The sequence below is a fragment of the Bos grunniens genome, chromosome 2 (assembly GCF_055505025.1).
Source record: "Bos grunniens cultivar Pamir isolate PY7600 chromosome 2, Bosgru_T2T1.0, whole genome shotgun sequence".
Classification (NCBI taxonomy): Eukaryota; Metazoa; Chordata; class Mammalia; order Artiodactyla; family Bovidae; genus Bos; species Bos grunniens.
In genome coordinates this window covers 21,561,440-21,574,668 of record NC_141166.1, presented here as the reverse complement: position 1 = coordinate 21,574,668, position 13,229 = coordinate 21,561,440, and the positions used below count along the sequence as shown (strand labels likewise).

The following is a 13,229-nucleotide window of genomic DNA, read 5'->3' as shown; positions in this document are numbered from 1 at the left end:
TCAAATTTTGAGGTATTTGTCTTTGTCGTCAAAACAAGAACCAAAGATATTATTATATTATAAAATTCCACAATTAACTATGTAACCCAAGATACATGGAGATATTACAAAAGAGAAAATCTTAAATAAATCTGTTTCCAAGTTTTTAAAAGTTTTCAGCTATAAAACTACAAATCATTTTCTTGTTTGGAATTCAAATAACTGTCAAATATATTTAAAAGACCATTTTTTTTTCTCCCTAGAATGCTTACAAATGGGTTTTCATGGGCAATGCTGTATTTTAAAATGAAATGTTGGTGGTTTTTTATTAAAATACTACAAATTATCTCAAAAGACTGTAAAAAAGAGATTTTAAATATATACACGTATGTAATTTTAACACAGTCAGATTGTCCACAGTGATATGGAGAAATGAATGAAAGGCAAGTTGCCAAACCAATAAAACAGCAAAGACAGCTTAGCATTTTAAAGGCTTGTTTTAGATATTGATTGTGCTGTAATGTTTTTATTTGTTTGATAACATTCAAGGTTTGAACAGCAAGTTGTAGGAATTTTATTTTAGAGGTTCTGCCACAGCTATAATATCTCTGCTCAGAAGAGAGGCTCACTTTAGTTTCCATAATTGCACCTGACATTCTGCCACAAGAAAGTTCATTCAGTTACCTTTCCGACCCTTCCGACCATCAGGACCCCTGTTGCCTGGGTAGCCTGGAGCTCCTGGTTGCCCTCTGTCTCCTGGAGGGCCAGGAAATCCCAGGCCTGGGGGCCCCCTAGGTCCCGCTCTGCCAGGGGGCCCTGGCGGTCCAGGAGGCCCTTTATCACCTGGGGCTGCATCCTCGTGATCACCCTAGGAACATTTGCATCACAAGTCAATCATCAGTCTTTGAAAGGCCATGAACACAAAGCTCTCACTGTCATCGTAGGCTACAGAAACGCACGCAGAAAGCCAGTGATTCCAGAAGTAATTAATAGCACGTGTAATTTAAAATGTTTAACCTAGATTTTTTACAGACATATACAGCATACGTTCTTCAGGCATGTGTGTTATGCCTCAAATACAGAAAGTTATGTGTGTTACATCTTTTATTTTTAAAGATTTTTTTGATGTGGGCCATTTTTAACGTCTTTATTGAATTTGTTACAACATTGCTTCTGTTTTCTGTTTTGGTTTTTTGGCCCCGAGGCATGTGGGATCTTAGTTCCCTGACAAGGGATCAAACCATATCCCCTACATTATGTCTCATAGTCTTTTCTTATGAATTTCATTAGCTACATGTAATCTCCATCCAAAACATGTTTGAAAAATGCAGAAATGTCATTTATTCGTGGGACCCTGCGTCAGCCAATACGTCTATCCAGTAGAGCTGCACTAGTTCCTCCCTTCTTGTTTGCTGCTTTGCCTCAAGTGCTTCTCCATCAGGGAACAGAACTGAAGGCAATTCTCAGAACCTGTGTGTATCCTCCACCCTACAGAGTCAACTGAACAGACCTGAAACCAGTGGGGGCTTCACAGAGACAAGCGTCCCAGAAGGAAATAAACACCGTGAAAATAATACAAAGACTAGAGACAGAACGCCTTGCCGTGATGAACCACCACTCAGGATTCTAGACTATCTGCAATATGCCATATCTTTATAGCAACCAACTTCTTATGGCAGTAAATCAAAGGTGACTCTGATTTGCAGCATGTTGATGCTTTACTGAGTTTAGCTTTTTAAACCAGGATGCTTTGTGACCGTACGAGTGAAATTCTACAGCAGGAGAATTATACATACAGGCGGCCCTGTGTCCCCCTTTTCTCCAGCATATCCATCTCGACCGTGTTGTCCCTGCTGCCCTGGAAGTCCAGGGGGCCCATCAGGCCCTCTTTCTCCTTTGTATCCTGGGAACAAAGGCCAAAAGATTTAAGTCCCTCTCAGCAGTGAAGGCAATGGCACCCCACTCCAGTACTCTTGCCTGGAAAATCCCATGGGCAGAGGAGCCTGGTAGGCTGCAGTTCATGGGGTTGTGAAGAGTCAGACACGACTGAGCGACTTCACTTTCACTTTTCACTTTCATGCATTGGAGAAGGAAATGGCAACCCACTCCAGTGTTCTTGACTGGAGAATCCCAGGGACAGGGGAGCCTGGTGGGCTGCCGTCTCTGGGGTCGCACAGAGTCGGACACGACTGAAGTGACTTAGCAGCAGCAGCAGTGAGCAAAGGTGAAAGGAGACAAAGGACTAAAAATAAAGCAATGACCTTGACTCTGCATGGGCAGGTAGAGATTCCTCTGAGTGTCTCAGCTGACTAAAGTCACACAAAGATAATCACGCAAAAATCAGAGAGGAGATTGACAGTGGCCAAGCCTGCTGATTCTCTTATTTGAGAAGTGTTTCTTTTCTCATTCTGACAAAGAGATTGTGTGTGGAGGTGCCAGTCTCTACAGCATCTTCCTCAGCTTGTGTGATGCCAAACTTGGTACCCAGCCCTTGGCCATAGTGAATGGGGAAACGGTCCATGGTTGGGCATGTGCCCCAGGCTAATCCAATCCTTCCTGGACTTTTTTCCCTAACTGGAGCAAAAAGAAGTAGAGCTCTCTTTCACCTCTGGTCGTGAACTTGGAGCCGCCTGCGGGCACGTACCCGTAGACCAGAGAAAACCAGATGGGGAGAAAATGCAGACGGCACAATGAAAGATACAAGAAGCCAAGACAGCTTCCCGATGCAGGCATCCCAGTGCAAATCATACATCAAACCTTTCAAATTTTTCTTAGGTAAGTCAATAAATTACTTCTTTAAAAACACTACTTCAAGCTGGGTTTCTGTCACTTACAACCAAAATATTCTTTTTAAAAAAATATTTATTTGACTTTGTTGGGTCATGTTTGCTGCAGCGTTCAGGCTCAGTTGCCCTGCAGTATGTGGGATCTTAGTTCCCCAACCAGGGATCAAACTGGCATCCCCTGCATTGGGAGGTGAAGTCTTAACCACTGGACCACCAGGGAAGTCCCCCCAAACTTTCTTGATTAATACAAGATATACAATGCAGTGAATAACCACTGGACAAGTCAAGCGAGGTCTTGTTTCAATCAAACCCAATTCACAACAAAGAGGATTTGAGTATGTGACTAAAGGAGTATTTGTGTTTTCAGATAAGATACAGAGGATTTAGGCTCAACATTCACAAGACTCTGAAGGGCAGGGAATATGTTTAAGCAATCTCAACAATCTCAAATCGAATTACAGAACTGATCTTAGGTCACAGGGAAAATTAATGCAAAAGAATGGTTCATACATCACTCATAAAATGGCAGGGAGCCAAGTGATTGATTATGCTCACCTTTCACTCTTGATACAACCATGTCACCTTTTTCTCCTTTGCTGCCAGGTAGTCCTGAGGCACCAGGTTTTCCCTTGGTGAAAAGAAGAACAAGTCAGTTTAATTGTGATGAGTCAAAAGTCATTGGAATACCTCCAACCTCTCTCCTCTTTCCTTCTAAATCACCTGCTCCAGATTCCAGTTTGGCACCATTGGTACCATTCTCTTTCCTCCCTGCCTTACAAAACTGAGGTTCTTGAACTGCATGTAAAACTGGTGGAGTCTGAAAAGTCTGCACTGGGTTCAATAGAAATCACTGTTAGTTTCTTGGTTTTGGCAATATACTCTGTTTAAATAAGATATCACTGGGGGCTTCTCTGGAGGCTCAGTGGTAAAGAATCTGCCTGCCAATGCAAGAGACAGAGGTTCGATCCTTGGGTCAAGAAGATTCCCTGGAGGAGGAAATGGCAACCCACTCTAGTAGTCTCGCCTGTGAAATACCGTAGACAGGAGCCCAAGCTGCAGTCCATGGGGTCACAAAAGAGTCAGACACTATGTAGCGACTAAACAACAACAAGATATCATTGGGGGAAGCTGGGTGAAAGATTCACCGGACCTCTCTGTATGATTGTGCAACTTTTTGGGAGCCATAAAATAAAAGCATCTCAAAATAATTTATAATAAAAAATTTTACTATTTTGGGTGTTGTAATGGCACCCCACTCCAGTACTCTTGCCTGGAAAATCCCATGGATGGAGGAGCCTGGTAGGCTGCAGTCCATGTGGCCGCAAAGAGTCAGACACGACTGAGCGACTTCACTTTCACTTTTCACTTTCATGCATTGGAGAAGGAAATGGCAACCCACTCCAGTGTTCTTGCCTGGAGAATCCCAGGGCCGGGGGAGCCTAGTGGGCTGTCATCTATGGGGTCGCACAGAGTCGGACACGACTGAAGCGACTTAGCAGCAGCAGCAGCAGTGTAAAATTGGGAGGAAAGGGAGGGGCAGTAACCACAAAAGCTGCCACTAGAGGGACCTCCCTGGTGAAAGTGCAAGTGTCAGTCACTCAGTGGTGTCCAACCAACCCAAGGACCACACCCAGGTCTTCTGCATCACAGGCAAATTCTTTACCATCTGAGCCACTAGGGACATCCCTGGTGGTCCAGTGGTTAAGACTCTGTGCTTCCAATGCAGAGGGTTCGATTCCTGGTCAGAGAACTAAGATCCCACATGCTGCAAGGTGCGGCCAAAAAATTTAACAATTAAAAAAAAGAGCTGCCACTAGAGTTGAATGCAGACGTGAGGGATGAAAATTCCTAGGGAGGAAAACAACTGTGATACTGATGAACACTGATGAACACGAGAAGGCAAAATAAGAACACCTTCTGTAATCGATGTATTTCCACTTTATGACAAGTAAACAACTAATTTTGGCCAATGGGTTTATCATCTTTTGATCTCAACGCTGCTCTGAGACTGGACTATTTGGGTCATGGTTTTGTAAGTGATACATATGATCAAATATTAAGCTATCTCAAAAATCTTTTAGCCTACTTTTGGTATATTAGAGTGACCAAGCATTACAGTAAATACAATTATAGAAACACACTGTACATAGCTTAAGGTCACTTATCTAGTGACTTCAATAATCAAGAAACATAGATAAGAATCTGGAAGGAAGTAAAAATGACTGGATGGAATATTTGCTTTGCTTATACAGATGCTACTTTGTCTTATCTTCATACAATCTAACAACATGTTCTAGCAGACTTCATTATCTTTTTGCCTGGTTTCTATCAGTTTGTGAGCGGTGAACTATGAAGGGGAGTAGAGCTACCAGTGGGAATAAGCACAATGGCAGCATCAGTGAGAGAAGAAACAGCCTAAAATGTATACAACAGGTATCAAAATTAAAGTGGACCAAACAGTTGGGAGCCACTTAATGTAAAGAAAATATCACTTTGCACACACCACTCAATATTCCCCAAAATATCATTCTAGGACACCATCCTGTGTGCAATGATGTCCAGAAGGGAGAGTTGAAAAAATTTCTTTGTAGAAACAGCCAAATGAGACAAGAGAAGAGCTTTAGAAATCATAAAGTGGAAGTATAGGTGAAGTGTTCGTTGTCTTAATTCTTACTTTTACTGTCTATGCTAACTCTTGAGTTAACAATGAGACTGGCCAAAGTATATGCCAGACAGCATCCAATCCAAGAGTTGGTTAATGAAAATGTCCTTCTAGTACCTGAACTATCAAGACAGAAAGCTATTGCCAGAGCACATGAACCAGTTTCTCTCCAGAAAGAGATTGACAGTGGCATGCTTAAATAAACAAGACCGGGGTATCCTAAAGATCAAACTCACCCTGGGAGTCTGAACAGTTTACTTTTGTGACCCCATGGACTCTTTGCAACCCCATGGACTGTAGACCATCAGGCTCCTCTGTCCATGGGATTCTCCAGGCAAGAATATTGGAGTGGGTTGCCATTTCCTTCTCCAGGAAATCTTCCTGAGCCAGGAATCAAATCCAGGTCTCCTGCATTGCAGGCAGATTCTTTACTGTCTGAGCCACCAGGGAAGCCCTGCACTTTCACCCTGAAGATCAAATTCACCCTGGAGTCTAAGAAGTTTATTGGCCAGCACACTGGAGACTTAGGACAAACAGTTCTAGTACTCTGCAGGTGTAGAATTTTAAGTATTAGAGTTAGATCATAGACTTAGTTGAGCTAGTAAGGGGAAAAAACATTACCAGCGCTGTGTTTGGATTTTGATAAAGAGATTTACTGAGAACCTACAAGTTACCAGGCATTATTCTGGGTACAGAAGACACTATAGTTAACAAAACCATCTTGCCTTCACGGCCCTGGATTCCAGTGAAACAAATGTGGAACCTAAAAAACTTCCAGGGCAAAGGTTAACACAACAACAAAATCTCAGCAGCAACAAAGAAGACCTCTCCGCCAGGCATGTATCAGTTATTTTATATGAAGCCAAAGCAGGGACTTCAGCCATAGATGCCCATCAGGGGGCTGTGCCCTTCTGAGAAGCAGGCAAAAGGGCATAGTGGAGACTAGAGCACCCCAACCTCCTCTCATAGGCATGACCACCTCTCCGCTTGTGGCAGCAGTGGGAACACATTGACCTGTGTTAACGAACTTCCAGTTTCTCAAAGGCAGCCACAGATCTCATATGAAGAATACAAAAAGAAAGACCGTGAGGACAAAACCAAAACTGCCAGAGGTTTAGCCCTTGTCATTCTGTGACCTTTGGTTTGCCCTGCAGCTCCTCAGGGCCAGTGACCCTGGTCATCTGGTTCACTGCTGTGTGACAGCTCTCAATGCACAGCTGAACTGAATTCCTACTAACCCTGGAGGATAGGTGATGTGATACAGATTTTCCAGGAAGGCCGCAGAGATCACCGGTGTCAGGGTTGGGGTGTAAAGCTTGGTCCACGTGCTCCTAAACCCTATGCCTTGCACCAGAGCATCCTAGCGGGAAACTCCCTTCCTAGGAAGTGCTCTCAGGCTAAGGCAAGGAATATAAAGCTTTGGTCCAATCACAGAAAAAAATGGCTGAGAACATAAACCTATTTTTCTGTTTGGTACTTTGCCACCAACCTGTGGCTGCTGAGGCCAGGGATCAGCAGAAGAGAGATGTACGGAGGAGCGAGAGCACCCTGTCTGTGGGTCCTTTTGTTCATCCCTCGCTCCCTCCTTTCCTTTCCTGTGCCCCATGGTGTGAACCTGGTCCCTAACTGTGATCCCAATTTGATGAATTTAATACAGAGAAGTCATATGGACAGAAGCATATACAGAACAAAGACATCAGAAATATGGCCAGTTTAATACAACATTGTAAATGAACTATACTTCAATATAAATTAAACATTTAAAAACACTAACGAGGTAAGCCCTGGAGCAACTGCATTACATAAACTTTTGCCAGGATAACCCTGGATGAATCTGTGACTCACAATCCAAGATGCTAGCTCTGAGAAGCAACTCAGTGTGAAGGCAGGAAAAAGCTTAGAGTCAATAAAACCTTCACTAAGAAGAGTAAGTAACGACACAGAAAAATGACTATGAAAAAATGGTGAATTAAAAAAATCAGACTATAAAACGCAACATACTTAGTAATTACAACCACGTTCATTCAACATATGTGTATGAAGGATGTAGCTTCTCCTTGAGTTGACTTTGCTAATGTTACAAGTGGGGTGTGGGAAGAGTGAAAGAAAAACCTTCACTTAAGGCTCTGAAACTGGGATCTTATTTTCCCAAGATTTCCTGAGGGAAATGGAAAAGAGTGCACTGGGGCTGATGGTTGGGCCCCAGGCCACCCCAGGATTAAGCCCCTGTAACAAAGGCTGTCTCCAGCCTCCAGAGGAGTGTGCCCTGGAGGGCACTGATCTTATTCAGAGGGACAGCCTCAGCTCAGGGCACTTGTAATGGTTCCTTGGAACAGTCAGCAAATGAGAGTCACAGCAAGATCTCACCCACCCTCTGGCACAAAACATCATGTAAACTCTGACAGAGCCAATATTTATAGCTCCAGGCCAATCAATCGCTCATCTGGATCCTTCACTTGAATCATCTCAGCTTCTACCCAGCACTTTCACTTCTTTGTCTAATTGGTGCCTCAAACTTAAAATGTGCCCAATGGCTCTGCATCCTTTCTTACCCCATGCTTACTCTTCACGTTGCCCCTCCTCCCCCATCTTGATTCCATCCTTTACTTCTCTGCTTTTCATATCTCATGTCTGGTCTCACAGCCAATCTGTTGGCTCTGTGGTCAAGATATATCTAGAATCCGACCACCTCCCGCCACACCCAACATTAATATGGAAACCTGTCCACCTTCATATTTCACCAGGATTACTGGAGCAATCGCTCAGCTAAATCTTCCTACTTCCTCCCTTATCCTCTCTGGTCTGTCCTTAACAAAGCTACAAGTGTGATACTGTTAAAACCAAGGTCAGATTTATCCCTCCTTAAGATTCTCCACCAGCTGCTCCATGACATTCAGAGCACAAGTTCTAAGCCAGCCCTTCTACAAAACCCTATGCTCTCCAACCCCTCCTAACCTCCAGCCATTTCTATGACTTCATCTGCTACTCTGCCCCTCATTCTCTCCACTCAAACCACACTAGATGGCAATGGATTTTATTGCCGTCTGCCATAGTGCACATTCACTTGTCTATCTGTCATGATGTGTGTATTCTCCCCACAGAGAAGGGGCCCCAGGAGGGCAGAGATTGTGCTCTGGTCCCTGCTGTATCTGGAATAGCACCTGGAGCATAGTAAGTCCTCAGTAAACAATTGATTGAACAAATGAATGATGAATGGATGAATAAAAGGACAGAGACAATTTTTTGCCATTAATATACTTATAGATTCAAAACATATAATATATTGTAATTCAACTATACATCAATAAAAATAAATTTAAAAACTTAAAAACCATATATATCACATTATATATATTACAATATATACAATACATATATTAAAAACATATATATAGCACTATAAATTACAGAGGGGTACAACTGAATTATAACTCTGTTAAAAGATAAAAAAACTGGGAAGTTACTCACCGGTGGCCCTGGAGATCCTTTGGCACCAGGAGGGCCTGGGGAACCTTTTTCTCCAAGCCACCCAGGGAGCCCCAAGTCTCCCTTACTCCCTTGCCTCCCAGGAGGCCCTGGAGGGCCTGATGGGCCCATGGGACCAGGCTGGCAGGCACAGAGCCCTGAGCTCCCTAGACAGAGGATAAAAGGCAGCTTTGTTATATTTCCTGAATGAAATCCCAATAAAGTCCTTACTATACAAAACCAATAGTGTGAATAAGAACAAAAAGGGTCTGATGCACACAATTCTTATCGCAGACAACTGACAACATGTGATGGGGGAGGGGTACAGAGCATGATGTGGAGGTAGCTATGGTCTATGTGGCTGGACATGTTGTTTCTAGACAATGGGGTGTTCTGTGTCTTAAAAAATTCACCCTGGTAAAATCAAGGGGAAAAGCTAATGCTGAACTCTATTGCAGAAACTTTGAAAATAAGAAAATTTCTTATTTTTAAAAGTTTAGATAGCTCTTATTTGGATCCTGCTTAGAAAAAAAACTCTTAATTTGGTTCCTGCTGAAAAAACAACAATTAAAATTGGTTAGAGTATAAACTTTGAACATTTAAAGAATCCAAATAAAATATGTAAAGAGGATTATTGAATGCATATCACAGTTGATAATTCACTAAATGCATTTTCTACTCATCAGGATTTTTAGTCTAAAAAATACCATTAGGATAATCAAATTGCTCAGCTTTCATACCTGCCTGACTCTGTTAGCCAAAAACACACCAAACAATTTAGAGTGTAGAAACAGAGAGCTAGAGGCATTTGGTGAATTTAGGAAAGATGGGACCCACAGAGAGAAATTGAAATTGAAGATCAAAACTGTCCTATCTCTGCTTTTTTCAAGGAATTGAGAGGATCTCATGGAAAAGAGTCACCGCTTTGAGACAAATCTCATGGCAGACAAATGTCTCCTTTATATTCTAAAATATGGATTTGACTTTTTGGCAAGGTCTAATCACGTCACAAGCACACAATGAGTTAGGTAGTCACAGGGTAACTAAAGGGAGTAAAAAACCTAAATGAAAGGCCACACTGTACATATCATATAATGCCTCCCAACCCTCCACTGCTGTTTTTTTCTAGAAATTCTACTTGGAGGAATACTTGCCTTTTTCTCCTTTGGAGCCTCGTCTTCCTGGAGGACCCACTTTGCCTTTTGTTCCTTGTGGTCCGGGTTGCCCAACAGTACAATATACAGCTTCACAGTGGGATAGGGGAGTGCAGAGAGAATCACACGATTTTTGTGAATACCTACTAGCAAACAAGTAGAAGTGTCTCTCATACTTCAATCATCCCCTTACCCCTATTCTTTCTTCCACTCCTTTCTTAAGATTCTTTCTCTCTGATATAAGAATATGTACACAAATAGACCATACAGTTGTCTCAGCAAGCTTCTGGTACCATAACCATTGATTAAAACCATCCCTAATCTCAGCCCTAATTTAGTGGATTGTAGGGTAAGGTAGGGAATAAAAAAAACAAATATACCAAAACAAAACAAATAAAGTAAGAATAAGTGTATGGCACAGATCATTTTCCCCCATTCAATTATCAATAATTACCTAATAAAGAAAGCATAAAGCAGAGTTTGTAAAAGCAAAAATTCAGAGATATCTGATCAAAGATGACAGATAAAGTACAAACAGTAAGTTCCTTGTTCTCTCCAAACAGACAGTAAAAGAATATTATAAAAAGACAGAATTCTTTAAGACAAAGAAACAACAAGAGAAAGGAAACAACAGCAAAAAAAAAAAAAAATGTAAAAAGATTTAGCAGATGTTTAAAAGCTGAACTCCAAGCAGGCTGTAGGGGAAGCAGAAAAAGAGCATAGCTGACTGAAAAATTTCTCCTAAAGTTCAGGCATTGGTACCTCCGAAGCAGAATGACAGTGAGGACCCACATAGGTTGACTGGTCAAAGAAACAGCTAAATAGTTAAGAAATCTTTCTTAAAAATTGCAGCAGGAAAAAACAAACTCCCTCAAATAAGAGAAAACAGACAATACAGTAAGAAGAAATCTTTAAAAAATAAACTATATAGTTTAAAAAACAGACAAAGGAAGGCATTTCATCCCTGAGACATGAACAAGCTGCTGCAAAAAGACACATTAAGAGAGAACAACACCAACAACAAAATTCTCAGAAATTTTAAAAAAAATGGTTATTAAAGCAGAAATTTCAAAATTCAGAAGCAGAGTTGGAATATGGAATTGAGGAAGTGTATCAGAAAGTGTAAGGAAAAATAAAAAGATGAAGATAATAGGTGAAGATTTGAAAAAGAGAGGTATAGGATTGATTCTGAAACAGACAAATATATTGTGTCCAGAAATAGAAAGCAGAGGGAAAAATCACAGAGTATTTTCAAAAAAATTACTTCAAGACATTTTTCCAGAAATGAGGGATTTGTGTTCAATTGAAACTGCTCTGAGTGCCTGCAAATTTACCCACACTGAGGTAAATCACTGTGAAATTTATGGACATTGAATACAAAGAAAAATTCCTAGAAGCTTTCAGAGAAAAAAGAGACTTTAAACAAAGGATCAACTATCTAAAGATTATTGAACTTCTTAGTAAAAACACTAAAAAAAAAAAAGAAAGAAAGAAAGGAAAATGCCTTCAAAAACCTGAAGGAAAAAATGATTGCAATCTATAATTTTATATTCAACCAAACTATCAATCAAATTTCACAGTAGAATAAATGTATTTCAAATATCCCAAATGTATACACTTTCTCACAAAGCACAATGAGAGAGTAAACCAACAGATGAGGTTGAAGAAAGAAGGGAAAACCACTAGACCATTCAAGTATGACCTAAATCAAATCCCTTACAATTATACAGTGGAAGTGACAAATAGATTCAAGGGATTAGATCTGATAGACAGAGTGCCTGAAGAACTATGGATAGAGGTTTGTAATGTTGTACAGGAGGCTGTGATCAAAACCATCCCCAAGAAAAAGAAATTCAAAAAGGCAAAATGGTTGTCTGAGCAGGCCTTACAAATAGCTGAGAAAAGAAGAGAAGCGAAAGGCAAAGGAGAAAAGAAAAGATATATCCAATTGAATAGTTCCAAAGAATAGCAAGGGGAGATAAAAAAAAAAAGCCTTCCTCGGTGATCAATCCAAAGAAATAGAGGAAAACAAAAGAATGGGAAAGACTAGAGATCTTTTCAAAAAAATTAGAGATACAAGGGAAACTTTTATGCAAAGATGGGCACCATAAAGGACAGAAATGGTATGGACCTAACAGAAGCAGAAGATATTAAGAAGAGGCAGCAAAAATACACAGAAGAACTACACAAAAAAGATCTTAATGACCCAAAAAACCAAGATGGTGTGGTCACTCACCTAGAGCCAGACAACCTAGAATGCAAAGTCAAGTGGGCCTTAGGAAGGATCACTATGAACAAAGTTATTGGAGGTGATGGAATTCCAGTTGAACTATTTCAAATCTTAAAAGACGATGCTGTGAAAGTGCTGCACTCAATATGCCAGCAAATTTGGAAAACTCAGCAGTGGTCACAGGACTGGAAAAGGCCAATTTTCATTCCAATCCCAAAGAAAGTAAATGCCAAAGAATGCTCAAACTACCACACAATTGCATTCATCTCACATGCTAGCAAAGTAATGATCAAGATTCTCCAAGCGAGGCTTCAACAATACATGAACTGAGAACTTCCAGATGTTCAAGCTGGTTTTAAAAAAGGCAGAATAACCAGAGATCAAACTGCCAATATCTGTTGGATCATCAAAAAAGCAAGAGAGTTCCAGAGAAACATCTACTTCTGCTTTATTGACCACGCCAATGCCTTTGACTGTGTGGATAACAGCAAACTGTGAAAATTCTTCGAGATGGGAATACCAGACCACCTTACCTGCCTCCTGAGAAATCTGTATGCAGGTCAAGAAGCAACAGTTAGAACTGGACATGGAACAATGGACTGGTTCCAAATTGGGAAAGGAATATGTCAAGGCTGTATACTGTCACCCTGCTTTTTTAACTTATATGCAGAGTACATCATGAGAAATGTGAGACTAAATGAAGCACAAGCTGGAATCAAGATTGCTGGGAGAAATATCAATAACCTCATATATGCAGATGATATCACCCTTCTGCTTGAAAGCAAAAAGGAACAAGAGCCTCTTGATGAAGGTGAAAGAGGAGAGTGAAAATACTGGCTTAAAATTCAATATTCAGAAAATGAAGATCATGGCATCCAGCCCCATCACTTCATGGCAAATAGATGGGGAGACAGTGGAAACAGTGACATACTTTATTTTCCTGGGCTCCAAAA

General features: G+C 41.0%; 2 protein-coding genes across 15 annotated transcripts in view; one reads left to right on the top strand and one right to left on the bottom strand.

The window, feature by feature from the left end:
• RHBDD1 (rhomboid domain containing 1) overlaps positions 1-2,784 on the top strand; it is a 210,058-nt gene extending 207,274 nt beyond the window's left edge. The window contains exon 7 of the mRNA XM_086338152.1: positions 1,474-2,784. Coding sequence (XP_086194278.1) covers positions 1,474-1,493 — 20 coding nt within the window. The 3' untranslated portion in view covers positions 1,494-2,784. The remainder of the gene's footprint in view (positions 1-1,473) is intronic.
• COL4A4 (collagen type IV alpha 4 chain) overlaps positions 1-13,229 on the bottom strand; it is a 171,397-nt gene that overhangs the window by 83,293 nt on the left and 74,875 nt on the right. For all 14 annotated transcript variants that reach the window (XM_086337753.1, XM_086337794.1, XM_086337764.1 and 11 more), the window contains 5 exons: positions 10,043-10,136; positions 8,896-9,055; positions 3,321-3,393; positions 1,776-1,882; positions 664-847 (listed from right to left, as the gene is read on the bottom strand). In XM_086337753.1, the coding sequence (XP_086193879.1) occupies positions 664-847; positions 1,776-1,882; positions 3,321-3,393; positions 8,896-9,055; positions 10,043-10,136 (618 nt within the window). The remainder of the gene's footprint in view (positions 1-663; positions 848-1,775; positions 1,883-3,320; positions 3,394-8,895; positions 9,056-10,042; positions 10,137-13,229) is intronic.